General features: G+C 37.7%; 1 protein-coding gene and 1 long non-coding RNA gene across 5 annotated transcripts in view; one reads left to right on the forward strand and one right to left on the reverse strand.

Moving 5' to 3' along the window:
* LOC108246483 (wiskott-Aldrich syndrome protein family member 3-like) overlaps positions 1-26,950 on the reverse strand; it is a 64,381-nt gene that overhangs the window by 32,622 nt on the left and 4,809 nt on the right. For 3 of the 4 annotated variants that reach the window (XM_017434055.2, XM_017434056.2, XM_017434052.2), the window contains exon 2: positions 6,745-6,889. In XM_017434055.2, coding sequence (XP_017289544.1) covers positions 6,745-6,877 — 133 coding nt within the window. In that variant the 5' untranslated portion in view covers positions 6,878-6,889. Of the gene's footprint in view, positions 1-6,744; positions 6,890-21,883; positions 21,980-26,950 lie in introns of all 4 variants that reach the window. The other variant, XM_017434053.2, reaches the window with a different exon arrangement.
* LOC112451275 lies at positions 19,732-20,137 on the forward strand. Its single transcript, XR_003040061.1, has 2 exons — positions 19,732-19,988; positions 20,069-20,137. It is a non-coding gene; the product is annotated as an uncharacterized LOC112451275 (long non-coding RNA).

Here is a 26,950-nt window from a genome sequence, read left to right on the forward strand (position 1 = left end):
GGGCATAGCATTGGTACTGGCTTTGGAGTGGATGTGCAGATTAATCCTCTGATTTTTTGAATTTTCTCTGAAAAGAAACTGGAAAACTTGTTGCAGGCGGCATTAGATTGAAGTTCAGGTGGTAACGTCACAGGAGGGTTTGTGAGCCTGTCAACAGTAGCAAACTGAAGCAGTTTTCAGCCAAGTGCGAAGCAGCCAGGATGAGGATCAATGCCTCCAAATCCGAGACCATGCTCTTGAGCCAGAAAAAGTTAGAGTGCCTTCTCCGGGTCAGGGAAAAGGTCATGCCCTAAGTGGAGGAGTTAAATTATCTTGGGGTCTTGTTCACGAACGAGAGAAAAATGGAGCAGGAGATTGGTGCGTCTGCAGTGATCTGAGCATTGTACCGATCTGTCGTGGTGAAAAGAAAGCTGAGTCAAAAAGCGAAGCTCTAGATTTGCCAGTCGATCTACATTCCTACCCTCACCTATGGTCACGAGATTGGGTAGTGACCGAAAGAACGAAATCCAAAAAAGGTAGAGATCCAAAAAAACGAAATGAGTTTTCTATGCAGGGTTTGTGGGCTCTACCTTAGAAATAGGGTGAGAAGCTTGTACATCTGGGAGGGGCTCAGAGTAGAGCAAATGCTTTTCCACATTGAGAGGAGCCAGTTGAGGTGGACGACTCCCTGGTGAGGCGTTCATGGCACGTCCCACCTGGAGAGGAACCAGAAGAAGACCCAGGACACGATGGAGGGACTATGTTTCTTGGCTGGCCTGGGAACACCTTGGGATTCCCCCGGAGGAGCTGGCCCAAGTGGCTGGGGAGAGGGATGTCTGGGCCTATCTGTTTAGGCTGCTGCCCCCTCGACCCAACCCCAGATAAGCGGAAGATAATAGATGGATAAAAATGTTGCTCACTGTTGAGTTACTGAAAGTGGTAAACATTTAAATTTTTTGGAAGAATGATTAATTTTGCACTAGGCATCCTTTTTGTGTATTGTTTGTTAATTTTAAGTAAGGTTTTATAAGAGTTTTGCAATTTTTTTTTTAAAGGACCACTTATATTTTATTGCATTATATTCTGCTGTATCTCTTTGTGTTAAATCAAAACTGCACAACCTTACTTAATCATCAAAAATTTGAATCTGGAACAAAATTGAAAAAAAGGAAATTACTGGCTGACTGTAAAGATTTGATGATTTTTTATTTGTATGACATGCGCGTTTCTGAAAGAGATGAATATTGGTTGATTCACTTCTTTCTCCTCCCTCACCCACCATTTGTCTCAACAGGACATGCTTCCCCTGCTGGGAAGTTTTTAGACATAAAACTAAAATTATCTTTCCGTTTGTGGGAAATCATGACATAAATTCAACATTATCTCATTGACTCTAAATGTCCTTTATGTCCTTCTGCCCGTCTACACCATTCACCCAACAGAAGAAGTCGAGACAGAGTGCCTCCACTCATCCTGAGTGAGCTGTCACTGAATCTAATTTAGCCAAACCTTTTCATCACATTTGAAAAGCTTTTTACCCCACTGAAGGATGTCACTTTAGGTTCATCTTTGCTTTGAATATTTTCCTGGCTTTTATACAAAATATGCAGATTTCTAATGAGTTAACAGTGAAACATAAAAAAAATGCATGAATCCACACAACAATGTTTGAAAGCATATAAGTCTTAAAGAGTCACAACAGCCACCTTGACAACAAGTTCATTTGATTTATTTGCCTCCTTGTGTTCTCCTGTGTTTTTGTAAGTTTGTTGCTGCCTCGCTAGCTTTGGGTTTTTGCTTATCTAAATAAAGTGTTAGGATTTGAGCTGTTTTAGTGATTTTTTTTAGTTTATCCTGCATTAGGTTTATTGTTTCTGTAAATCTGTTTTATTTCTTGTTATTCCTGTGTTTAGTTTTATGTTAGCTGTTGTTTGGCTCCCTGTGTCCTCTGTGTTCCCTGCCATTATTTACCTGTCCTCAGTCCTTTACTAGTTTGCCTGCCACACCTATCTACACCTGTCCAAAGTTTGGCCCGGTCCCAATACTCGCACTACACCCTACGCCCCTCTTTGAAGTGTGCACTCAGTGGAAGTGCACAGAAGGGTTTGTGTGCGCAGGTTACAAGCATGCAAAAATTGGAGAATTGGGACAGTACAGGTTACGTCATCGACTTGCGCCTCTCCGTCGTAACAGCGACATCCAACATGGCGGGACCGGTCGCTGTTTTGTCATTTAAAGAAGGTGCCAGTTTAATTTTGAAAGTACAAAATAGGTATTTTTGCTTTCCAAAGTCATTGCAGGAGATATTTGGCTGTTCAAATGTATTTTGTTATGACTTGTTGAATACGGAGCAAAGTTTGATAGTATTCACACATGTACAGCAGAGTGAAACAATAATTATTTTAATACTTTACATTTAAAAACTGCTTTTTTGTGACAGACGCAGCTTGATCTGTCACCACTGCCATATTTATGCCTTTTAATTCAAAACCTTTTTATTATCAATAAGATAAAAAAATGTAAAAAAATCAAAACGTTACATGCAGCGATGAGTTATGGGTAAATACTTCGCCGAAGTTCGCCTGGATGCATGCTTAGCTGAAGGACGTATGTAGTACGCAAAGGGGGTGGGGCTAAAGACCACTCTGGAGAATTGTGACACACTACGCACTCAAACCCTTCAGCATGAACGCGCATTTGAAGGAAACAAGGGTGGAACGAGGGTGGAAGTGCAACTATTAGGACTGGGCCTTTGTAATCAGTTACCTGTGTCCACTTCCCAATCACAATCTACCTTTAAAACCTGTTCATCTTTGTCACATACCTACCAGGATTCAAGGACTAATGTCCCGACAAAATCTAGAGAAACTTATCCACGTGTTTATCTTTAGTCGCATTTATTACTGCAATAGTGTCTTCACAGGTAGGCAGTAGGCAAGGTGAAGTGTCTTGCCTAAGAACACAACAGCTGAGTCTGATGGAGCAGGGGCTCGAACCAACAACCCTTCGGTTAGAGGAAAAACCCTCACCTCCTTAACCACTGCTGCCCTGCTGGAGAAGCAGCATTCAGGTTGTATGCACCACAAATCAGCTGAAACACTGAGTTCCTTTTAAATCAAGGCTAAAAATCCACCTTTTAGAGTTGCTTTTGAATCATAATAAATGGGACATTGACCAACATATTTGATGTGTATTGATGATTTTGATGATGGCACTCGACAAACTGTAATGATTGCTACTGGCTTCTCAATCGGTGACTGTATGTTGTTTTTATGACTTTATATTTTTTTGTGTTTTAATGATGTAAAGGGTGGCACAGTGGAATAGTGGTTAGAGCTGTTGCCTCCCAGCAAGAAGGTTGCAAGATCGCTTCCTGGCCTGGGGCCTTTCTGGGTGGAGTTTGCATGTTCTCCCTGTGCACACGTGGGTTTACTCTGGGTACTCCGGTTTCCTCCCACAGACTAAAAACATGTATGTTAGGTTAATTGATGACTCTAAAATTGTCCCTAGGTGAGTGAGATTGTGAATGGTTGTTTTTCTCGTTTGTCTATATGTGGCCCTGCGATGGACTTGCGACCTGTCCAGGGTGTCCCCCACCTCTCGCACAGTGACTGCTGGGGATAGGCACCAGCTCCCTGCGACCCGGAATGGAGAAGTGGGTAAAGACGATGGATGGATGGATGATGTAAAGCACTTTGAACTGTGTTGTTGCTGAAATGTGTGATACAAATAAACTTCACTTAACTTGACTTGTTGCTTACATGTGCTGTCTGGTTTTTCTAGTGGCGCCCTTTTCTTGTGCCCCACAGTTTACAAGTTTTTGTTGTTTAGTTTTTGCTGCCATGTCAGCCTTTTGTTTCTTTAAAATAGTAATAATAATAATAATTAGATTTTCTTATCTCCGTACTGGGTTCATTTCTATCACACCTGTGTAGGAGGGTATACGAAATATGATGAAGACGTTCTTCACTTTGGCGTAAAATCATAATTATATATTTTTATTTTTTTATATATTTAAACACACGTACAACTGAATTAAGTTTTACACTGTTTATGTGACATTTACTGAACAACCAAATATATCACAAGTTATGACAGGTCATAAAAAACTACTGAATGTTTGAATTTAGTAATACAATATTGACATGAATGGTTGAATCAGCACAAAAGTTGAATAGGAGAGTCATATTAAACCAAAGAAGTTAAAACTTTGAGGCAAAAGGGGTTTGAAAAGTTAACTTTAATTGTTGGTGAAATTACATTATTACTATGGATTTAGACAACTGGAGTGGGACATCAATAAATTGTATGTAAAACGTGTAGCCTTTAACCAGAAGCACACCAGCAAAAAGTTTAGAGATTTTATCCTGCCAAGAGATAATTTTTCTCAGCCGCTGCGTTTTTGGTACCAGCTAGGAACTTTAGGCCTCAATTTGATGAAAGGTGGCCGAAAGATAGTGTCTACAGGACACTTTTCATTTAGCAGAGGGCGGAAGAGAACTTTCGGGCCGGTTCTGGTTTTCCAGATAGTCGGCTGCTTGTCCTCAGTAGGCAGGTGGATGTCCGAAGCTGGTTTATGGTGAGGCTGATGTCGAAGAGTCTTTGTGTCTCATGGAGGCGCACGATGGAGTTCTGACTAATTTCACTTAACTTCATTAAATTTTCCTAAATTAAGGTCAGTTAAGAAGGTGGGTGTTTCAGTGGGCATTCAACCAATAGACATTACACATACTCGGAGGGGAACTCTGACGCTTTTAGACAAAGGAAAAAGGAAAATAACAAAAATGATATTCGATCTTTACACCTTTTTGCCTCAAAGATAGAAGAAAAATAAATCTAATTAAAAGAAGAAATAGACTTGATCAGTAATTAGTGTAACTTGTTCTCAAGTGGAGTTGAAGCTTTAGAAATTAATGAATCATGTTTATTGAGCACTGGAAGAAAGCACATTACATGTTTATAAACTTTTGTTACATTACTGAATTTATAATAGTGGTTGGGTTTTACTTAAAGACATATGTAATATGCTATGCTAGATCACAGTAAAATACTGTCCTCACATAACACCTGATATGCAAATGAGTGAAAGAAAACAGAAAATGTATAAAAAAAACAATAAAAGTGAAAAGTGTGAATGTTGCAAATTTTAAAATAAGGACCAGCGATCGTTCTTGCAACTGAAAATAGAAAGATTAGGCACAATATCACAACTTTAACATAAAGATTGCAGGGCAGAAAATGCGTATTTGATATGATAGTCTCCAAAAGGTGAACAAGAACTTTGAATTGACCACTCTTGATCTGATAAGGTCCAGAGAGAGAGCGACATTTGAGTTTCCTTCCACACTGATAATACAGTCAATTCCTTTTAGGCTATTATTGCAGAAATAGCCCAAACTCTGACGTAGGACCCTACACCTGACATAAAGAAGTTGTAAGTTTCCTCGTCTGCGTTCAACTTCCTTCAACAACTACACTTGTAGACAATGTCTACATGGAAGCACAGTCTTTCTAGAAAAATATTTTTATTTGTCATTTCTAGAAATATCCTTATTCTTATTGAGACAATGTCTTCATTCACACAAAAACAAAGAGAACAACCCAAAATGATGCTGTAGTAACTATGCCAGGCCTATATGTGGTGCTGTAACGCTGCCACAAAATCACACCAAAAATGGGATACAAGATGTGGTGCATGCACATGAAGCTTGCAAGTGTTGTCAAATATATGATAATTAATAAGTTTTAAGATACATATGATATAGAATAAATAACTTTTTGAAAGCCCAAATATACAATACTTTTGGCATTTTCGTGCAGCTAAAAACCTTTTTATTCACGCAAACACTCACGTGTCATCAGAAAGTCTGAATGCCTGCAAAGCACTCAACACACCTCCCCTCCTGAGCATAGGTTTACTAATCACAACACATACTTTACATACCTTGCATTTCCCCCCCAACCATCACCACCACTGAAAAAAGTGCACCCTCACTCCAAACATACAATAGTTTTGGTCGAAATATGATAGTTTTAAAGCGACAGAATACTAGTTCAACCTTTTACTATCTGGCAACCCTGAAGCTTGCACACAACAAGTAGAGATGCTAAATGGAAAAGTAAGATACTTTACAAGAGCAAATACTTTGTGGGGGCTGACAACAAAGTAAACTTCTACCTCATGTCACATTAAACAACAAGATCATAAAAGTGCAGGACAATATTAACTGGAATCTATCACAGTACAAATATACAGACATAATGGATGTGTTTCAGGCACAATTTCCAGCAAGGAACATGGCTAGATGGAAGGGTCTTTCTCATAATGCTCTAAGGACAAACACAAACAGCAAGATGTTATGGCTGATGTGTTTGAAGTGGGAGTGGTAGGTTAGGTTAAACATGAACATTTCAATGGGAAAAAATAATATATCAATACAAACAAAACTAACAAAACTAACCCCTAGCTCCATCATTTATAGCAAACTACAAATTATGAATCCTTTTCTGGTGCTATTAAACATTACTATGGAAATATAGGCTTTGGGACTTAAGCATTAACTAAAATACAGCTGTTTTTTTTTTTTTTTTGCAACAGCAACTTTGCTTGTTTTAAAGAACTCAAAAATAATTTTAGACAAGTTTAATGTATTTCAGTGTCAAGTGCTGCTCTAAATAGTAACACATTTTAAACTCATTCATTATTTCTGAATGTGTTTACATCAGTGAGAGAATTATTCTTGTCCTTAACAATAGAATACTCACTCAGACTTCCCAGCTGTTTGATGATAGCAGCTAGTGTGCTGTTGGTGACACACTCTAGTTCACTGGTCACCCCATCTGGCAGCGCCCCACGGCACAGGTGCCGGGGTTCAATGTTTCTCTTCACAAGTGGCATGCTGCACTAGTCCTGTAGAAACAGCAAACAAGGGCAAAGTAATTATAACAGATAATTTCTTAATAAATAAATAAAAAAAAAAAAAAAAAAAAAACTCTGTTAAGTGATGAAAATCAAAGCACATCCACAAAATAGTGTCTGCATTTGACTGAACATTTTCTGGTGCACCCAAATGGCAGCTATTCAATTTAGTCTTAGCCCGGCTTGGAGTAGCTGTTACCTTATCAGTCCAGTCAGAAATAAACAATTTCTTCAAAATGAGGTTGTTCAAATAACTATCAACACCAGGTAAGATGTTAACTGTTCATAACTGTTCTAAAGAACCCCATTTCAAAAGACTTGAACTATTCCTTTATTTCTGACAAATAAAAAAGGAAGTCAAGAGCTGGGGCTAAATGAGTTTATGTTCCGCTGCGAGTCATGAGGAAAATGGATCTGTCATGTCTGCCATGGGGTGCAGTCACTCATCAAGCTGTCTAATGTCAATGTAGCTGCTATGAGCCAATAGCCACATGAGCCAGAAAGAATTTTCTAAATAGTGCTAATGAGCCAAAACTGTGGTCACAGAGGCCACAAGGCTGTAAAGAAGACAGGGAAGACACACAGTGAAAAAAAATAAACAGAAAGAGTAAAGCGCAGGTGCATAGGTAGAATAAGGCTCTATGGGGCACAGGGCACCCCTTACTGAAAGAACATTAAAAAAAAAAAAGAACATGATTTCCCTGCTAAGTAAGCTTCATTTCTGTACTTTATCAATCTGAGTGTTATCCAAAAAAAATAATGGTATAAGGCTATTTTTGTTATTAGAGCTGCCATGTAAAGTGGGCAATGATGAGCTTGTGGTGTTTGTATGTCCAGGGTTTCCCCTCAGAAAAGAGGCTGTTCGCCGGCCGATCATCGGCCAACCATGATTTAGTAAAAAAAAAGATTAAAGTTGACAGGAAAGTTGAAAATATGGCTATTTATTATGTGATATACTGTAAAACTACAGTTTTACAAAAAGGCACTTTTGAAATGCTTTTTAAAACAAAAATACAATTAAAATAAACACAAATTGTTTGCACATGAATTGAATCCTAATTTAAGTCACATTTACAAATAAATTAAATTAACATAAATGAAAAAGTGCAAACAAAGCACCAACACACGTCTCACTTCCAGGCCAATGAATAACAACAGAGAACTCTGAAACAGACAGATGCTGCACTGTAGTGTGCTTTTTGTGGCACAGGCTGCATGTTGGATCACTACATGGAACAACAAAATGAAACATATCTAATGCTGAATTTAATAGCATCATTCTACTGGTAAACGTGGATAATATTTTCACTAAGTACAAAACATGCTTACCACAGTCGGTCTTGTAAAGCCACCCGCTGAATTTTAGCTCAACTAACCATTGTTGGTCAAACCCGCTCGTTCGATGTTTATTGCTGTAGCTCCGACGGTGAACCAGTTCCGCTAGAGCAGCAAAATCGTCCATTATGAACAGAGCACAGCACACGCGGTCCGCGCCAAGTTACTAGAAGGTGCACAACGTGACACAGCGCGGACCCTTCGCGCAGGTGCGGGGACAGCGCGATTGCGTCACTGTTGGTGTGCACACTCTCGCATGGTGAGGTAGATAAAGGTAGCGATTTTGGGGGTGTGGGCGAAAAAAAACGTATTTATAATAAACAAGCGGAGCTTAGCCTGGTGGCACGCCAGGCATATAGTACACTGAGGGAAACCTGTATGTCTGTTAGCAAAAAAAAATCATATGAATAACTGGACAGATTATAATGCAACTCTCTCAAACACTAACAAAATACAAAGCTCTTGGCCAGTTGACCAAAGCATCTGTTTGGTCATGTCTGATGACTTTTATTTTAAAAAAAGAGACCTAAACAAAACAATGCTCTACAAAGCAACTGTCAGGAGACAATGCCATCCACAGAACTTCATCACCGACACTGATGTGCAGATGACCTTTTTCTGCTGTCAAACACAGTGTCTTATGCACAAATCTTTTTAAGTCACCTGGAAGTGGCAGCTCAGCAATTGTCAAACTTGATAAGACACTGAACCCCTCATTGCCTTTGATGTGTGTCCCATCAGTGTATGAATGTGATCTAAAGCAATGATTAGACCCTATAGAATGATTTTTTTCAGATTATAATTTTAGAGATTTAGTAGAGTGCTATATGAATGTGTGAGTGTATGGGTAAATGAGGGCAGAGATTATGTTGTAATACATTTTGAGTAGCCTGGTTGGCTAGAAAGGCACTATATAAGTACAGTCCCTTTACCATTTACTTTAACATGAGCTCAGTGTCAAATAGCAGGAAAGAGTGACAAATAAAGAACTTTGCAGAGAGCTCCAACCAGTATCAGAAGTGGTCAAAATCTGACAGCTTCATTTTACTGGTCTCTGTTACAGAGCCATGAAGGAATGTGTCAATTGTGTTTTATCAAGGTCAAAGAGGAAGAGGTCGACCAGTAACGTCTTACATCAACAGGCTGATATTGAGTGACAATTTGGTGTGGTACTAACTGAAACAAGATATCAACCAATACGAGACATTCTATGGCCAATGCCAAGCTTTAAAAATCAGGGCAGCTGATGTCTGATATACCACACCAGTTTCAAAAATATTTTGGTCTATCTGTATTTTTCATTTATTAAAATATAACAATAGTTTTTTAACTTAAACAAACATATATTTAACATGCCTTAAAAAAACTCGGAAACTTAAAAATAATCTTTTAAAAAAGCATACTTGATTATAAAAACTAAATTGTGGGCTAACGTAAGATGGCTGTAGCAGCTGCTGCTTCTTCAGTTTCCTAATTGTTAATTATTATTAAAATTTAGTATATACAGGCATAGCCAATTGCTAAAGTGGCCAATCAGACTATCCTTAGCTGAAAGTCATCGACAACTCATATTCCACACACACACAGCACTTTGAGTTGCCTTGTGCTGAAAAATGCTATATAAATAAATGTACCTACCTACCTACCTACCTACACACACACACACACACACACACACACACACACACACACACACACACACACACACACACACACATGTACACACACACATTGTTCTGGCTTGTCTTGAAATGTGATCTAGCTTCTCTTTCAGTGTAAATGTGTGTAAATGGCCAATATAAACTTTATTCATCCAAGTGCTGTAAATAATCTATTTACAGCACCCTTTCTGTTTAATAATACATATATCCTATTCTTCTTCATCATCGTTCTTCATCAATGTCAATTTTATTTATTTACCTCGATTAAAAACAGCAAGATTGACAAAAGTGCTATACAAACCAGTTAAAACAAACAGGAAAAAACATCGATGAATTAAATTCAGGCCTATAATTTATGTTTAAGTTGTCTTGTAACACTCTTTACATTGTTGATATGTTCTATTCTTCATACTTCTGAAGATGCACAATAAAAATATTTGATCACAAAAGAAAGGAAAATAAAATAAAACATCACACACAAAAACCAACAAGTACCATAAAATAGGCAAAAACCAAACTAAAACAAGAAAACACCACAACGTAAAAGATTTGATGGAACTTCATCTTGATTTGAATTAAAAGCCAACGTAAAAAAGTAAGTTTTCAGATGAGCTTTAAAAGACTAAAGTTGTTAAGGGGCAGGTTATTCCAGACCCCGGGGACTGCCACTACAAAAGCTCGATCTCCCCTGGTTTTCATTCAGGGTCAAACAATTCTGTATTAACCACTCTTTGACATCTTTTGACAGTTAAACAAAGGCTGTAGTAAGGCAGAGACATCCAGTTTAAAAGGGAAAAAATGGATGTTAGTATAGGAAAGAAAATGTTATATTTTCTGAATATTGATCCCAAAGGCAGAATATATAAAGAAAACAGAATAGCACCCAAAATGAACCCTTGAGGTACACAACATAAAATAGGTGTATTACATAAGGAGTATTTCCTCACAGATACAGAAAAAGACCTATCTGAGGAATAAGATTTAAACCATGATAGAACTCAGTCTTTAAGAGCATCAACATATTCAACTCTTAATAAAATATTACTGTGATTGACTGTACCACAGGCAACAGTTAAATCTAAAATAACTAAAACAACAAAGCAACCTAAGTCAACAGTTAAAAAAAAAGATCATTAACCCTCCCGTGGCTTTTGGGTCAAATTGACCCAAAGGAATAAGGGCTTGTCTACCTGTCTTTGTCTCTCTCTCTCTTTTTAGGGCTTTAGGACAGCTTAAAATTCTTAAAAATGCTGTCTCAGTGCTATGATGGGATTTCTGCACAAACACCATGAACATCTAAAACGGTAAGAAGTCGGTTAAGAACAGTCTTTTCTAAAATTTTGAACATGAAAGGTAATTTAGATATTGCTCTATAGTTAGAAAGAACATAATAATCAAGATAATTTGGCTGCACAACAGCCTGTTTGAAAGGAGCTGGCACACAGCCCGAAGACAAAGAAGTGTTTAATAAGGGTAAAATACTAGGACAGAGGTGTGAAGAGTTTCCTTAAAAAGATTAGAGAGGAGGATATCTTGTGGGAAATTAGAAGGCCTTAAAAAAACTACTTATTTTAAAACCAAAAAGGACACAAGCTGATGAAAAACAACAGAGCATTCAGGAGATACTGATCTAAAACAGGCTGTGAATGAGGAGACCTGAAGATTTCAGGAAAGCCATGATGCATACCAAAATGTGTCTTTACATATTACCATGAGAGCAGTTGGCGGTGTAGGCAGTCTGGTTTGTCCACAAGTAGTGAAGGAAGGCTCCCTGGCTGTTTACTCATATTAGAACTGTCTGATGACTCAAAATCATTTGGTGATCATAACCAAGTTGGGGCAGCCATTAGGACAATATAAAACTAGTATAATAATAACAGCAAATAGCAAACTGAGGGCCCAAGAGAGACAGCCCACCATGCACATTGGCGCCATCTCTGCCAAGTCACCACCACAGACAGGCCGGAACTTCGTAACCTAAATGGTTGCTCTTCCCCTCTTATTTATCTATTTATTATTTTTATATTTATTTGTTTTTTATTCATTTATTTATTTTATTCTTATTTATCTATTTATCTTACTTATCTATTTATGCTTCTAGAATTGTACTGCTTAAGGTGGCTGCATGTTGGAGTAACTCTGTTACACTCATTTTGAGATATTGTGTTTGAAAACTTTAATTTCTCTTTTTCCAAATGCAAACCCCCTTTTTTGGATGATCCTTTCCTCTGGAATTAGATGCTGTGCAGGTGGAAAGATTTTTTTTTTACCAAAACTTTTTTATGTTTGGACATTTGTTATGATGTGTAATCATAACAACAAGGTGGTTTTTATAACTGGGAGCAGCTGATTAACATCTTTCACTCTTCAGTGTTAAATGTGAAGAACCACTGAAGTCCAGTTATTGCCAGAACCAAGCATACCACCTGTAAATCCACTGAAGGTAAAGCTCCCAGGAAGCAGCTCTCCACCAAAGCTGCCCGCAAGAATGCCCCGGCCACTGACAGAGTGAAGCAGCCTCACCGCTACAGTGAGGCTGCTTCACTGTACCTGGCAGGGTACAGGGAGAGCCACTGTACCCTGCCCGGCTCTACCATGGCTCACAGGACCATGCTCATCCGGAAGGGATGTCATGGCTCTGCAGGAGGCCAGTGCGGCTTACCTGGTGAGGCTCTTCAAGGACACATCGGGACAGACTGCTACAAGAGATCCTTCCTGCCCACAGCCATCAGCATCTATAACAACTCTTTAACAGAACCAGGGTTATGAGCTACAACAATGTTTAATTTCCATTTTGGATTAAAAAAGTATTTTTGAACTTAATTTAATTTATTTTGTTTGTCGTATCCTTCCCCAGTTACTCTTTTTGCACCCTCCTGCACATGTTCTTTCTCCACACCTTCCTTTTATTCATACTTGGTTTTATTAATAGATCAGTAATGATGAATGTCTTACACTCTGACTCAAACACCAAGTGGCTTTTCCCCACTTCTGTGTAAATCTGAGAGTGTGTGGTTTCTTCTCAGTCATAAAATTGGTGTATCCATAAACATAACTGACTGCCTTTGACCCATCCTCACATGAGTGAATACGGGTGAGCTGCAGGGCAAAACAACACAAGGCTAGTGTGCAACACCAACAAGACAAGGCACTAAAAGGTAAAACACTAATTTTCCAGTAAATTTGGAGTTTTTATAATGGATTATGTACAACAGAGTCATCACTTAACTTGAAAAAGCTTTGTAATAAGCAAAGCTTTAATAAAGAGGGGTAATGTGGAGAAGCTAGTCAATGAAAATGAATGTCTGAAGAAAAACAAAAAACAAAGCTTTTTTGAGCAAATAAAAAGGTTTTCAGTTCCTTAAGCAAATATAGATACTGTCTTCTAAAAATAATTAAAAAGATAATACACAATAATATGTTGATGTTTGACAAACAGAAACCAGTGATTTGCGGACACTTTTTATTTTTATATTTTTTGCAAGAGAACATACTAGTTGTTTGTTAAATAAAGTTATGAATCATCTTGAAGAATAAAACAGCTGTTTTCTCAAATTAACTGTCTGCTTAGTATAAGATTTTTGTACTACATGGTCATAATGAAATTAGTTTTAAAAAAGGTAAGGCTTTCACCCTCCAGGCTGAAGACAAGAAAGACTGAACAGTTTGTTAACACTTAATGCTGAACAAGAACCCCTCAGAGAGCACAAACCTCCACCAAGGCTATAGGGTCATTGAAAAATTGTAGGATCTGGATCACCACCAAAATTTAATTTCTTTTTTTGTTCCAACCACAATGTTTTCTTAAAATTTCATCAAAATCTGTTCATTACTTTTTAAGTAATCTTGCTAACAAACAGAAAATTACATGACAGATTGATAGACAAACCAACCAAAACTACCAAAAACATACCCTCATTGGCAGAGATAACAATATGAAGAGGATTTGTAGTGATTGTAATTTCAGACAATATTTAATTTATAATTTTAATAGCACTTTCAGATTTTTATTAATGAAAAGTGCATTATAAATTAAATTGATTATTATTATTATTATTAATTTTTATTACAACTAGAAACAGTCATAATTCAAAATGTATAAGTGTAGATTACACAATCCTTAAATAAAAAAAAGACTTTAGGAGCCAAATAAAACAAAAGGACTAAATTTCAAAGACAATACAAGAAGAAATGAAGAGCAGCCAGTGTGTCGTGGAGCCATGGGAGTGCTGTCATGACAACACATTGGGAAATCTGCTCTTCTGCTCTAAAGTGGAACTTGCAGTGCCTCTGAAAATAGTATAAAAGAGACAAGAAGAAGGAGGCAGAGAGAGAAGAAAAGTTTGAAAAGATGGGAGGAAAAGCACAGCCATCTCAATGAAAATGTTCAAACTTCAACATAAGCCTCAAGAAGCTTTGTCACCTATGCTTTAGACAACATGTTAGAGTTCAGAGAGCAGGACTGAAATACCTTCCTCTAAAAGGTTGGTTCAGATAAAAAATTTGTGATTAAATAAAATTCATTAAGAATGTACCAGTGAAAAATTACAAATGCATGAACTACTTGTGTGGTGGGAAGGGTTTTTATGAGATAACGCCTGACTATGTTATCTCTGAATTCCAAGTTATGACTATGTTCTGTCTGATTTCCACAGCCTATGAGGTTTTCACCAAATGACCAACCCTGTTTCTCTTCACGGGAACCACATTGACCTTACTTCCCTTCACACCTCCTCACCTTCCAACATTCCAATATCTTAGATACAAGCTCCTGTGTGGACTCTGGAGGTAGAGCTTTGATTCGGAGCTTCCCGTTCAGACCTGGGACTCTGATGTTAATTCTTAATTGTCTTTAAGGCTCTCTGTATGTCTTGCACCATACATAAATTAACCTGTTTGAGTGTTTTCATCTAACAGTGCCTGGAAATTGATTTTTTCCCACAACACTTGTCAAAAGCTGTTATCTGCAAATGTTTCCAACAAGCTAGCTGTTAGCTTGTCAATCCGGTCAAAAATTATTTCTATTTTTCTAAACTAGGGTTGTTCAAAGAGCTCGGTGTTTATAACAAGTAAGTTATTAATTGTTCATAAAGTGTCCACAGAATCTCACGTCAAAAGACCTAAACCATTACTTTAAATAAAAACGTAAAGTCACGAGAAAGTTAGCTTAGCAATATAAATGAAAACATCACTTTCTTGAAACAAATTACAGCAGCAGCTCCAAAGCTCATTCACTGCCATACCTTAATCCTGACAAAAAAAGAGAAAATGCAAAAAGTGCAAAAAGGAACAAGGTGATATAACATATTTATATTTTAAACAAATATAAATATATTTCTCTGAAACATGTTATAGATGGCAGGCCACAGCCTCTGGGTTTAAAACTCCCCAAAACTGAGCTATAAACAGGACAAAATCTGAATTAATGTTGAGGGACTAACTTTTCTCATAACAAAACAAAGTTTAAAATCATCTTTCTAGACTAGTTATTAAAAATATTTAATATACAAAACATAGTACAATGTGCCCTACATAAAGCCTAAGTTTGCCTCACATTATTAGAAAGGCTTGTGATGCTTGAGCTACCACCTCTCTCTGTGATGCCTGTTCCTGTTAAACCCACAAGAGGCTGAGAGATGAAGCATAATATGACATGAAGAGAATATGAATAATTTTAGATATCTAGGGAAAGTAAATTAAAAATTTAATTAACCTTTATCATAATTATGATCATGATTTCTGGTTATGTTACGCCAGCAGATAAGGCCTTGCTGGCCCTGACGGCCCACCACTGTTCATTTCCTCCACTGAATGTTTTGATCACTGAGAGGGTAATTACAGTTGTAATAAGATAAGACTTTATTCCCCTGATCCAAAGCTGATTGGATCCTGTTTGTAAAGACGTGCAGAGAGGTTGTAACAAACCCTCACCTCCAACTCCCACTAGTCTGGTTAAAGCGCCCAAGCATTTCAGAAGAGAGGGGAAAATCAGTTAGTTCTGTTAGCTCTTCTCAACTAAATGCAGTGACAAGCTGTTCAACTCTTCATCCCTTCAGATGGTTGAGCTATGATCAGCTAATAATTCAATGGCTTCTTCTATTCAATCAGGTAGACTTCACTATAAGCTCAAGTGCAGACTTGCACAGACCTTGGTCACTGTCCTCACCAGGATTAGTCCGTCTTAATCTGCAATGCAACCTTTCACCCCTCCCATGCTGCTCCACAGAATAAACTACATAATCACAGCTAATTAGCTTTGAACAATAACTACTGGAAATGACAAATGCTGATCGTATGTAATGACAGTTTGATTATATATATTGCAGGAGATATGAAGTTTAATTTATTTAATTGTGAAAACTAGCTGGTAATGCATAATTTCATAACTAAAATATGTGACACACTGTTATGTAATATATAAGTATGTTAATATATATATACTACATATATAAGACCATCTATATTTTATTATGAGCTTAGCAGTTTCTTGAAAGAATGCATTTTATCCATTCGCTACCTATATGGTCCATGCAAGGTTTAGATTATTCATCTTAGTTTATTACAGTATTACTTGTTGCTGTATTTTATCTTGATAAATTCTCATTCAAAGTAATTACTAAATAGTCATTCCACAAAAATATTCCCTAAAATGTTAGTGTTAGTCTTATTTTTGCTGTCTTACGTCATTGTTTTATTGTTATTTGTTTTGGAGTACTCAAAAATATATGGCGGCCTGATGATAAATTACAAAGTTCTTATCATAATAAACATATTACACCTGATTTGAACATATTTTAAGACCTGGAAGGCAGTCTTTATGAACAATTTATTCTCATTCTTTCAACTTTTTAAAGGCCTATCTGCTGCTGTCAGTTTGACCTGAACTGCTGTGATTTGTTTAACTGTTTCATATTTATGACAAAACTTTGTCTGATGTTTGATGTTTTATAGATTGTCTGCACTTCATTTAACATTTAAATAGGGGACACCCTAAGTGTTTGATGTGTTTAGACAATCTTTATTGTTAATAATAACCGTTGTTTTGCTTTAACCATGGTTAGGCTTTATTTAAGGGCTGTTGCTTAGCAAAAAGGCTTAAGGACAAAACAAAAACCACAATGATAAATGGGAAGGTCTGGATTCAGACGCACTAATTATTTTGAGTATCTACAGCAGGGGTGGGCAACCCTGGTCCTCGAGGGCCACTATCCTGCATGTTTTACTTGTTTCTCTGCTCCAACACACCTGATTTGAATCATTGGGTGATTAACAGGCTACTGCTGAACATGAAGAGGTGATTTAACCACTGAATCAGGTGTGTTGGAGCAGGGAAACAAGGAAAACATGCAAGAACTGAAAAATAGAGATGCTGTACTGTACTGTGCTTTTTGTGGCACAGGCTGCATGTTGGATCACTACATGTAACAACAAAACAAAGCATATCTGATGTTGAATTTAATATTATCATTTTACTGGTTAACAAGGATAATATTTTCTCTAAGCACAAAACATGCTTATCATATCCAGTCTTTTAGCTTAACTAACCATTTTTGGTTAAACCTGCTCGTTCGATGTTCATTTCTGTGACAACGTCCTAACTCCAGGTAGCTAAAGGCCTTAGGTCTCATTAGAGTCGCGCCAGGCTCCGTGCCTGGCACGCGGACCTGAGCGCACGCTGGAGGCGTTTATACTTGGTTTATTCTCCGAAAAGATAGGGGTCAGTAGGCTACATAATCAGTGGAAATATGGTAAAAAAAAGACAGCAGATAGTTGTCACATCAAATATGGCTGCACTAATTCGGAGGAAGAACTGTTGTGTCTAAAGAATTCAGTTTGCCTTTCATTGATTTATTTGCTTTAGTTGTGATTTGTCCATCATAGGACTAATATTTCTATAAACACTCCTTTTTATCGGCTGCAGTAATCTCCTTCCATAAGTTTTGACCTGTTTGATTATCTTTGTGATCTCTCATAGAGGGATCATATAAATGCTGATACAGGCGAACCAGCTCCACTAGAGCACCAAAATCGTCCATTTTAAATGGAGTGTGGCGTGCGCCGCCACGCGACGTGACACCACACGGGACCTTCGCGAAGGGCAGGGACAGTGTTATTGCGTCACTGTTGGCACGCATACCCTCACGCAGTGAGGTAGATAAAGGTAGCGGTTTTGGGGGTGTGGGTGGAAAAAAAGGGTGTACAAAAAATTACGTATTTATAATAAACAAGCAGAGCTTAGCCTGACGGCAGTGTCAGCAAAGCCTGGCAACCCACCAGGCTTATAATACACTGGGAGAAACCCTGAACTCTCTTGATGAACTTGAGGATAAAACTACAGATTTATCAACATACGTTTTGCAAGGTCAGGTGAAAATGAAAGATATCATTTATTCACCGCCAAACAGATCTCATTAAAAATGACTTCTGTCATATCCTCTGCAATGCACGGAATGATGAATTTCAGGACTATGAAGCACAGGTCGGCTTTGACCATCAAAGATGGTAGAAAGGAACACTCTCAGATATACTACCGCCACTTATTTTACATGTTTTTTGGGTCACGAAATGAACCAGGGATGGAAGTAATGAATACTTTATAGAATTATTCATCCACAACCTCCACCCCTCTGAACCAAACACCAACTTGGTCTACTCATTGATTTAGATATGAGCAGGGACGGCTGGCATAAGGGGGCCAGTAGGGCTAAGCCCTCCCTGGTGATTACAATAAAAATGTTAAAATAAACACAAATTAAAAATATTGTATCACATTTTGTCAAATTTACAACAAAACTGCTGCCAAACAGTCTTGAGAAAATCCCATAATTTTTCTAAAGGTCTTTAGACAGCCCCATTTGTTTAATAAACAAGGTGGATTATTTAATTTCTCACTCGTTTTCCTTAATGTCTTTGAGGGAAAAACTGGAAGTGAAGAGGTTGGAGCCTGACCTGGTTTCAGTGAAAGGACTGGCTGACAGCAAGTGTTGCTAACAAATCTTTAACAAGGTGGTTATTAACCCTTTTACATCCCAGAAAGTTATTGGAGTGAGATTCTCTTCAAATAAGGGAAGCTTCATTAAAAAAAATGCACTTTCCAATATTCCATGTTTTAGATTTTATTTTAACAGTGTGATTAGTCATTGTGTCAAGGAGTGTGGTGCAGTGTTATTCAAAGCTGATTGACTGGGAAAAAAAATTTATCTGAAATAGTTATAGTTGAAACTTTTAATGCAGGGGAACTAAGTATTGGACAACTGACAGAGGCTCTGTGTAAGCTTGGTTTTTGGTGGTGGTTTGTTTTAAGGTTGTCTTTGTGCTGAAGTAGGACAATGTCAATTTATAGCAGGTTTTCTCTATTTCAGATTTGATGTTTCTCTTGTTGAAATCTAAACTGTAGCATTTTATTTTTTATCCGTTAGCCCACCCTACAATTATCACTACCAGTAGCCACTGGATATGAGTATACACCAGTTAAGAGAAATTGGCTTTTCAAAGATTTATTTATACAAAAAACAAACAGTCCTTAGAAGACAACAATGTTTTGATTCCACATGCAAACACATTCCTTGGAACTTGAGGGAGCTACCATGAGCACATATCAGTGTCAAAGCACCTATGATGTGTCCTAATACAGGCTATTTAAAGGCCCAGAGATCAAATCAAAGACAAAAGAGTGTTGGGTTCTGCTGTGTTCGTGTATGTGTGAGACTTCCTGTTCCTATCAGGATCTTTGCTGCTGAGTGTGGAGCCGGCTGCTGCCAGCTGCAGAGAATTACTCATCAGCTGGCTGCTGGATTTAAAGAGCTGTTGGAGAAGCCTTCAATGCCTGATGATTAACCAATGCTGGTAGTCACTAGCCTGCTGAGCGCTATGATCTTTTCAAGTTGTTTCCCACAAGTAATTTTACTTGTCTCCTCTCTGTCTCCAGATTCAATCTCTGTGACACTTGCCTGCCTGCTCCTCCACTAAAGGAACCACAAGCAGCCTCTGGATCTGAACTCCTAAGTCAGGAGCCTGATGAAATCGGAATCATCTGTGATTTCTTCAGCAGAATTCCAGCTTCCCCTCCAGCGTTCTCAGTCCTCCATCAAACCGTAAGAGAACCTTCTCAGTTTCACTGTTTAAAGAATTCTCAGATTTAAGAGTGCTGTCATTAACTCGGTCTCCTCTCCAGGCTCGCAGAACCCCAATCTCCTCCCAGACATTTTCGGTGCTGCATTGTAAATAAACCATTGTATTTTCATTCTGGTGTCTGCTTTATGATTCTGCATGTGGGTTAAAAGACCTCCACAAAATGACAAAGGGATCACAAGACAAACCACAAAACTTTGTCAGAGTACTTCAGAAAGGTAAGTGGTCATCCAACTGTTACAAACGATATGTAACTCATGAGAATCCTAGAGCCAAAAAGTACCAATCTTTTTGCTCATTGTGAAAAACCTTCTAAATGCAGACAGATGGAAAAACAATTTGAAAGTCACACATGAATGAAGATGGTGTTATAAAACAACTTTTAAAAGGAGGAGGGAGATGGGAACACATAAGCCCATTCATTTTCTTTACCCGCTTGTTCCTGTTCAAGGTTGTGGGGAGGTGGTGTTTATCTCCAGTGGTCACTGGGAGAGAGTTGGTGTACACCCAATAGGATGCCAGTCAGGCCACTTAGAGGCTGTTCAGATTTGTTGCTATATTCTGTCTTTTGCAATCAAATGGTGCCACATACAAATCTGAACTGCCTAAAATGTTTTTACTCAAACCCCCTTCAGAGGTGGTCTGGGCCCCTTTTATCCACATAAGCTTGATAGTCTAAACACAATCCGTCCGCCTAAGGTGTCCAACCTTCCACTAAACTGACAAGGCTACACAAAAGAATCAGAGTAGTCGGCTTGGGGTAAAACACAAAGTCTGCACAGCTGCTGGCTGATTAAAGATGATCATCTAAGGCTTTTTTTTCGCTGAAGGTTTTAATGAACTGTTTATCAAAATTCTTCTCAATATAAATGTTTATTTCTCAATTTTAATAAAATTAGATTATATGCAAGACATTGAAAAGGTGAGTTATGTTGCATTGTAATCACCTAATTAAATATAGCACTGTTAAATACACAGTGAAGCTGTGTAAAGAATGGCTGATTGCTTTTAACAGGTTAAAATCTTACTCTTTGCTCTGACAATGAGCTCTGTGCTGTCACTAATCATTGTATATAGGCCTTTTTGTCTCTTATATTGTCTGTTTAAAAATGCAACCTAAATGGCTTTTAACCATTTTAATGCTAAAATAATATAATTATTTTTGAATGCATTATTTTTTTACAGAAACAACAGCAGACCTGCTGATGCTCTCTCTGTTGCTCAGTGACAGCACTCTGCTTTACCTGGCTGTGTGTGTGGGTAATTTACATCTGATCCTTTTCTCAGCCTTTTTAACTGCTGAGATTTTGAAGCACAATATATCAACAAGTAAACATCACTGAATATTATGTATTTGGTATATTGTAGCTTTGACATGCTTTCTAGATCTGTTGAATTATGGGTAATAAATCAATTATTTACATGATTGAAATTATAGAAAAACATGATAATTTGAAGTTAGATAATTGACTAAAATGTACAAAACAGTTAATGTTTAACATTTAAAAGAAAGATGGATCAAATAAAATATTTCTGATACAGACAATGACTAATCATATTACCTCTACCTACTCTTTTATTGTACCCTTTTTAATTGTCTGCTAATATAGTTAGTAAACAGGTCAGCTGTAAACTGAATACAGTGAGTACTGTGTTTCAGAAGAGCATTCACTTTCTGCATGTTGGGAAAATTCCCTTGCACCCCTCACTCAACCCAGTCCTTTACAATTAAATGTGCCAGCCTCAGCACAATCACAACAAGTCATCCAGTTCAGCCATGTAACCTGATACTGTCACACATAAAGTACAGCAAAAACTAGGTCTATTGGTGCAGGAATAGTGGAAAGATAGGCCTCACCACTGGGATGAAGGCAGGGAGGGTCAGCTCAGATTAAAGCTGTGAGGTGATGCATCCTAGTGATCCAGCTTTTCCGCTGCCAGTAGACATGGAATGCTGTGTTAAAGGAAACAAAACCAAGTTTGCTTGTTTGTTAGTAAAGATTAGTATAACTTTTTGGTCAAGCTAAATGTAGCAAACTATACAAATAGTCATAGTATCAGAAATAAGATACAGACAGGCCAGATTACATCTAAAATCTAAAAAAAAATAAATAAGAAAAGGGACATTTATCTTGAATCTCATTTCCCTAATGGTACTCCTACCCTTTCTCCTATGGTTACGCATACCCATACTGTGTTTACTGTGATTTAACCACTTTTAAATAAGGGGCTAAGGGAACACTCAAAATCTAGCAGTGTGGGTGTCCCTGGAAAATTGGACTTATTATACCTCCAGACAGACATGGCACTCCATCACAATGATTTAAAATCACTTAAAAAGCCATATTTGTTACTGATTTTAATATTCTTTTTAAACATCATATTTACAGGTATGATTTCAAGCAGAGTGTGTGTCATGATTTGAGCCAGCACATTAGTACACTAAAACCCACTAACCAACTACAACTTCCCTGACAAATTACTTAAGCAAACACTAACTCCTGCTGCAAAGAGTTAGGGTTAGATATTACTGAGGTCAAATGAAGAGAATAAATTAAACTTGAGGGAAATTTGATTTGTCTGATAAGCATGCATGTGTAAGGATCCAGAGAAAACTTTTAATCAACAATGTTACATTTTTCTGCTTTGGTTTTTCATCATAAAGCAGATTTTCTGATGAACATGAACCTCCAGTATGGCATTGTTAGCTTACAAGCTAAGTGTTTTTTTATTTTAGTAAAGTTATATTTTTCTCTAAATTTAAATTAGATTTATTTGGTCTGCGATTATAGTACAAAAAACAAAGGTAACCATAATGACTTCATTACTTGGTAGCTGAATCACTATTTATTGCCCATAAGCATGACAGGCAAGTGATCATGTAATTTCCAGAACAATGTATTACTCAGAGAGTACATATTGAGTCTATCGTTCCCTAGCAACCCCAAGCTGAGCCCAGCCCCTCACCTAACAACCCAAGTGGAGCTCCACCCACTTCGTTACAAGACGATCATCACGTTAGTTCTGCTGGTTTTACCGCTGAACAATTTCTGCTGGAAAAGGAAAATGTTCTGTTGTCGACTGCAATATAGAATGTGTGTATGTTCTCCCAGTAAGGGAGCACAGAGCTGCGTGGATTCATTTTATTTTTGATGGCAATGTTCCTGCAATATTACCAAAGAAAGTTGTAGTTTGAACAGCTCAGCAGTCCCAGAAACACGTCTCTGTTAAATTCACAGCAGGTTTGTCTAAAACTAACATTAGAACTATGTTAATAAAAGAGAAGAAAAGTTAGAAAAAATAAAATAAAACTGATCTTTACCAGGCGGCTGTCCAGATACTTTTCGGGTTTGGGCCTGCTGATTGCCGGTGTCCCGGTTCCTACCAGTTGGGTTCGAACCGCTAATAAGACCTCCACAGATGTAACGCCGTTTAGACTCAGTAAAAACAGTCAGACACACAAAGCCTTGCAGGTTAACTCGGTCCCCATCCACCGTTACTTCTGGGACGGCTATGGGCCAGAAGGAGGCGGTGGGGGAGAGAAAAACGGGTATTGAGGTTGCCCCATGAAGCCCATGAGTGGGGGCTGTGGCAGGGCAAACTGCTGAGCCATCAGAGGCTACGAACCCCCTGATGGAGGAGGAGGAGGACCCTGCTGCTGCTGGCCAGGCTGATCTTGGCCCTATTTTATTCTTAATTGTTTTATTTTTGTGAATTAATAATGATATAAATGTGAGTCAGATCCACAGCGTTTAATCTTTCAGTGAGTTTTTATGTTTTGAGGGAAGACACTGAGTGTGTGGGGGGGGAGGGGGCCTGGCCAACAACAGCTTATTTGCATAATAGTGACGTAGCCCTAAAACTGCTCATTCTGAAACGAGCTCAAAACAGATGGAACTGATCAGATAAAATCTCAATATCTGAGAATGATGTTGTGTATTAAATGTAATGAACATGTTTTGTATAGCCTACAGATCTAAAACTCTAGAATGGGAGAAAAAACACTGCATAACACTTTCAGATTGAGAGTGTTTCTGGTTTGCATCATTATATATTTTTATTCATACAACATGTCAATATTTACTGAATGAAAACTACTGGAGAATCGAAACAAAGAATCTAAACCTTAACCTCAAACAAATATATTACTCCATTTTTGTCCAAATTTTGACAAAGACTATTATTAAAGTTATGCTAAATATTACGGATTTCATAAGAAACTGTAAATATGTAACACAAAGGGAAAGGAGACGTGTAATAAAGATGGATGGATTTACAAAAAGAAAAAAATAGAGTTTTAACTTTTGCTTTTTCCTTGAGAACTTTTCTTGAAAAATTTGCATCCTAGCTCAGGTTTCATATTTGATATGAACAGTTGAAAAAATAAAAAATAAATAGCTATCTCTCCATATAACCAGGAAAAATATTCATTTAATATAATAATAATAATAAAAAAGAGAAGAATTATTGTGTTAAATAACTTTGGTGGCTTTTTTGCCACCAAAATGTTAATGATACCTGCAGCCTGAGGTCAGGTCAGGTCATCTGTAAATGTAAGCCAACTAGAAATTATTTTCAACAAAACAAGAGTTGTGCATCTTCAAAGACCTTTAAGAAAAATCCAGAATGTTACCATTTATGCCCTCAGCAAATAATATGCTTTTGTCAACCAGCAAAACATCCTTCCTACTTTGTTTTTAGCTTCACTAAGGTTAAGTAATTGTGGGAGTGCAAATGTGTGCATATAGAGTTCAGCCTTTTGGCCCATCTTTTTTTGATGATTGGCTTATGTAAGAAATCAGTGCAAGCTTGTCTGAATACAGTCTCCTATGAATGCAACTCTGTACAGCACAATGGCTTCAGAAAGAGGCATAAAAGGAACATACTATCTAATCAGTCTACCCCAGCTGTAGAGAAAACTCACTAACTCACTGAAGTGGTATAATATAATATAATATAATATAATATAATATAATATAATATAATATAATATAATATAATATAATATGGTACTACATTGCATTAGCATAGTTTGGTACAATATAGAGATTAGTATGATGGTAGAGTAAGGTATGGTATAGTATAGTGTTTCTCAACGGGGGCACTGAGAGGATGACAGGGGGCGCTGGCAGCAATATTTTCAAAAAGGGCGGCGTTTGCTTGAAGGTAAAGTTTACACCAAAGATTCACAACAATATCAGTTTAAACTTTGAACTACTTGCAAAAATGTTGTGGCCTAAATCATTAAAACCGGTATGGAACTATAACTAACTTTCTCTCAGCTCCGTGCTGCCTTCAGGAGAATGGGACATCAGCGTATTGTTTATATAATTTCTCCCACATGGCAGTTACTTTGTAAAATCTGAGGAAAGAACACTCTCTTTAGTGGTATTACCCTTGGAATTATTTCTTTCTCGTACATGGGTTAATTTCTCTGAAGGATACACCGTGAGCGCATTTCCGGTTAAACATTTACAAGACCAATATTCCATTGTCGGACTTTCCCTGAAAGCGTCCAGCATCCAGACGCACATTAACATTTTTCTGGACAAGATGATTTGTTGACATGACTGCGGAACAGCGATGCCCAAAAAAGGTTGAGAAACACTGGTATTGTATAATATGGCATGGCATAGTATATTTGCTTAATAGAAAACAGTTAAAGTGAATCAGCTTACAACAAGACTCTGCATCTGTTTTCTGGTTATTTAAAAAGATGTGAGTAAGTGAAAGCCAGTTGCTTGTTCATGGGTTAGAACAACAAAACATCTCAAATTGCCTGCTACAAATCAAGAATACTGTGAGTTACAAAAGTATCCACACCCTTTATTGCTCTGTATTTTTATAGCAACAATTTATATATTTGCTGTTAATATACAAGTCAAAACTATAAATGCAAAACTTTTGTTTTTGCTATTTTTTATGAGACTTTTTCAATGTACACAAATGGCCTTTTTCTCTCAGATATTGTTCACAAGTTTGTATAAATGTGTGTTAGTGAGCGCGTTTCCTATGCCGAGATAATCCATCCACCTCACATGTGTGTCATTTCAAGATGCTGATTAGACAGCATGATTATTGCACTGGTGTGCCTTAGGCTGGCCACAATAGAAGGCCACTCAAAAATGTAAAAGTTATTACTAACACAGATTTACATACATTTGTTAATGATATTTGAGAGAAAAAGGCCTATTGTCTACAAAGAAAAAGTCTTAGATCTTTGAGTCCAGCTCATGAAAATGGGAGCAATACAAAATTGATGTTTATAGTTTTGTTCTGTATAACTTTCACATTCATCTGTATACTGATGATACTATTATCCACACTTCTAGCTCCTCTCTCAACTCTGCCCTGTCCACACGACAAAAAAGTTTTAATAAGACTAAACATGCTTATTCCCATTTTCATTTAGAGTTGAACACATTAAAAACAAAATCAGGATTTCCCCCAGTGTATTATAAGCCTGCCGGGCCGCCAGGCTTTACTGCCATCGCCGCCAGGCTAAGCTCTGCTTGTTTATTGTAGAATATGTCATTTTTTATACACGTTTTTTTTTCCACCCACACCCCCAACACGTTGATAAATGCGCGAGGGTGCACGCGACAACAGTGATGCATTCGCACTGTCCCCGCCCCTGCGCGAAGGCCCCGCACGTGTCATGTTGCGTGGTCGTGCACTTCCCAACTTTTGTTCAGTTATCATCTGCCAATGCCTGGTACCATTTACAACTGACTGTAAGGCTCACCTCTTTTATCTTTTAAAAGTTCTGTGAGAGCATCGCTTTGCAATCGCTGCACTAATCTCATGTTCCCTTTTTGTTGTTACATTCCTACTCATGTATCTGTTTTAGCTATCCTACCGTTAGTCACACCTTCAATCTGTATAATTTGATGTTTGGTTGTCTGTTGTGTATATGTAATTCTTC

The sequence above is a fragment of the Kryptolebias marmoratus genome, linkage group LG7 (genome assembly GCF_001649575.2).
Source record: "Kryptolebias marmoratus isolate JLee-2015 linkage group LG7, ASM164957v2, whole genome shotgun sequence".
NCBI lineage: Eukaryota > Metazoa > Chordata > Actinopteri > Cyprinodontiformes > Rivulidae > Kryptolebias > Kryptolebias marmoratus.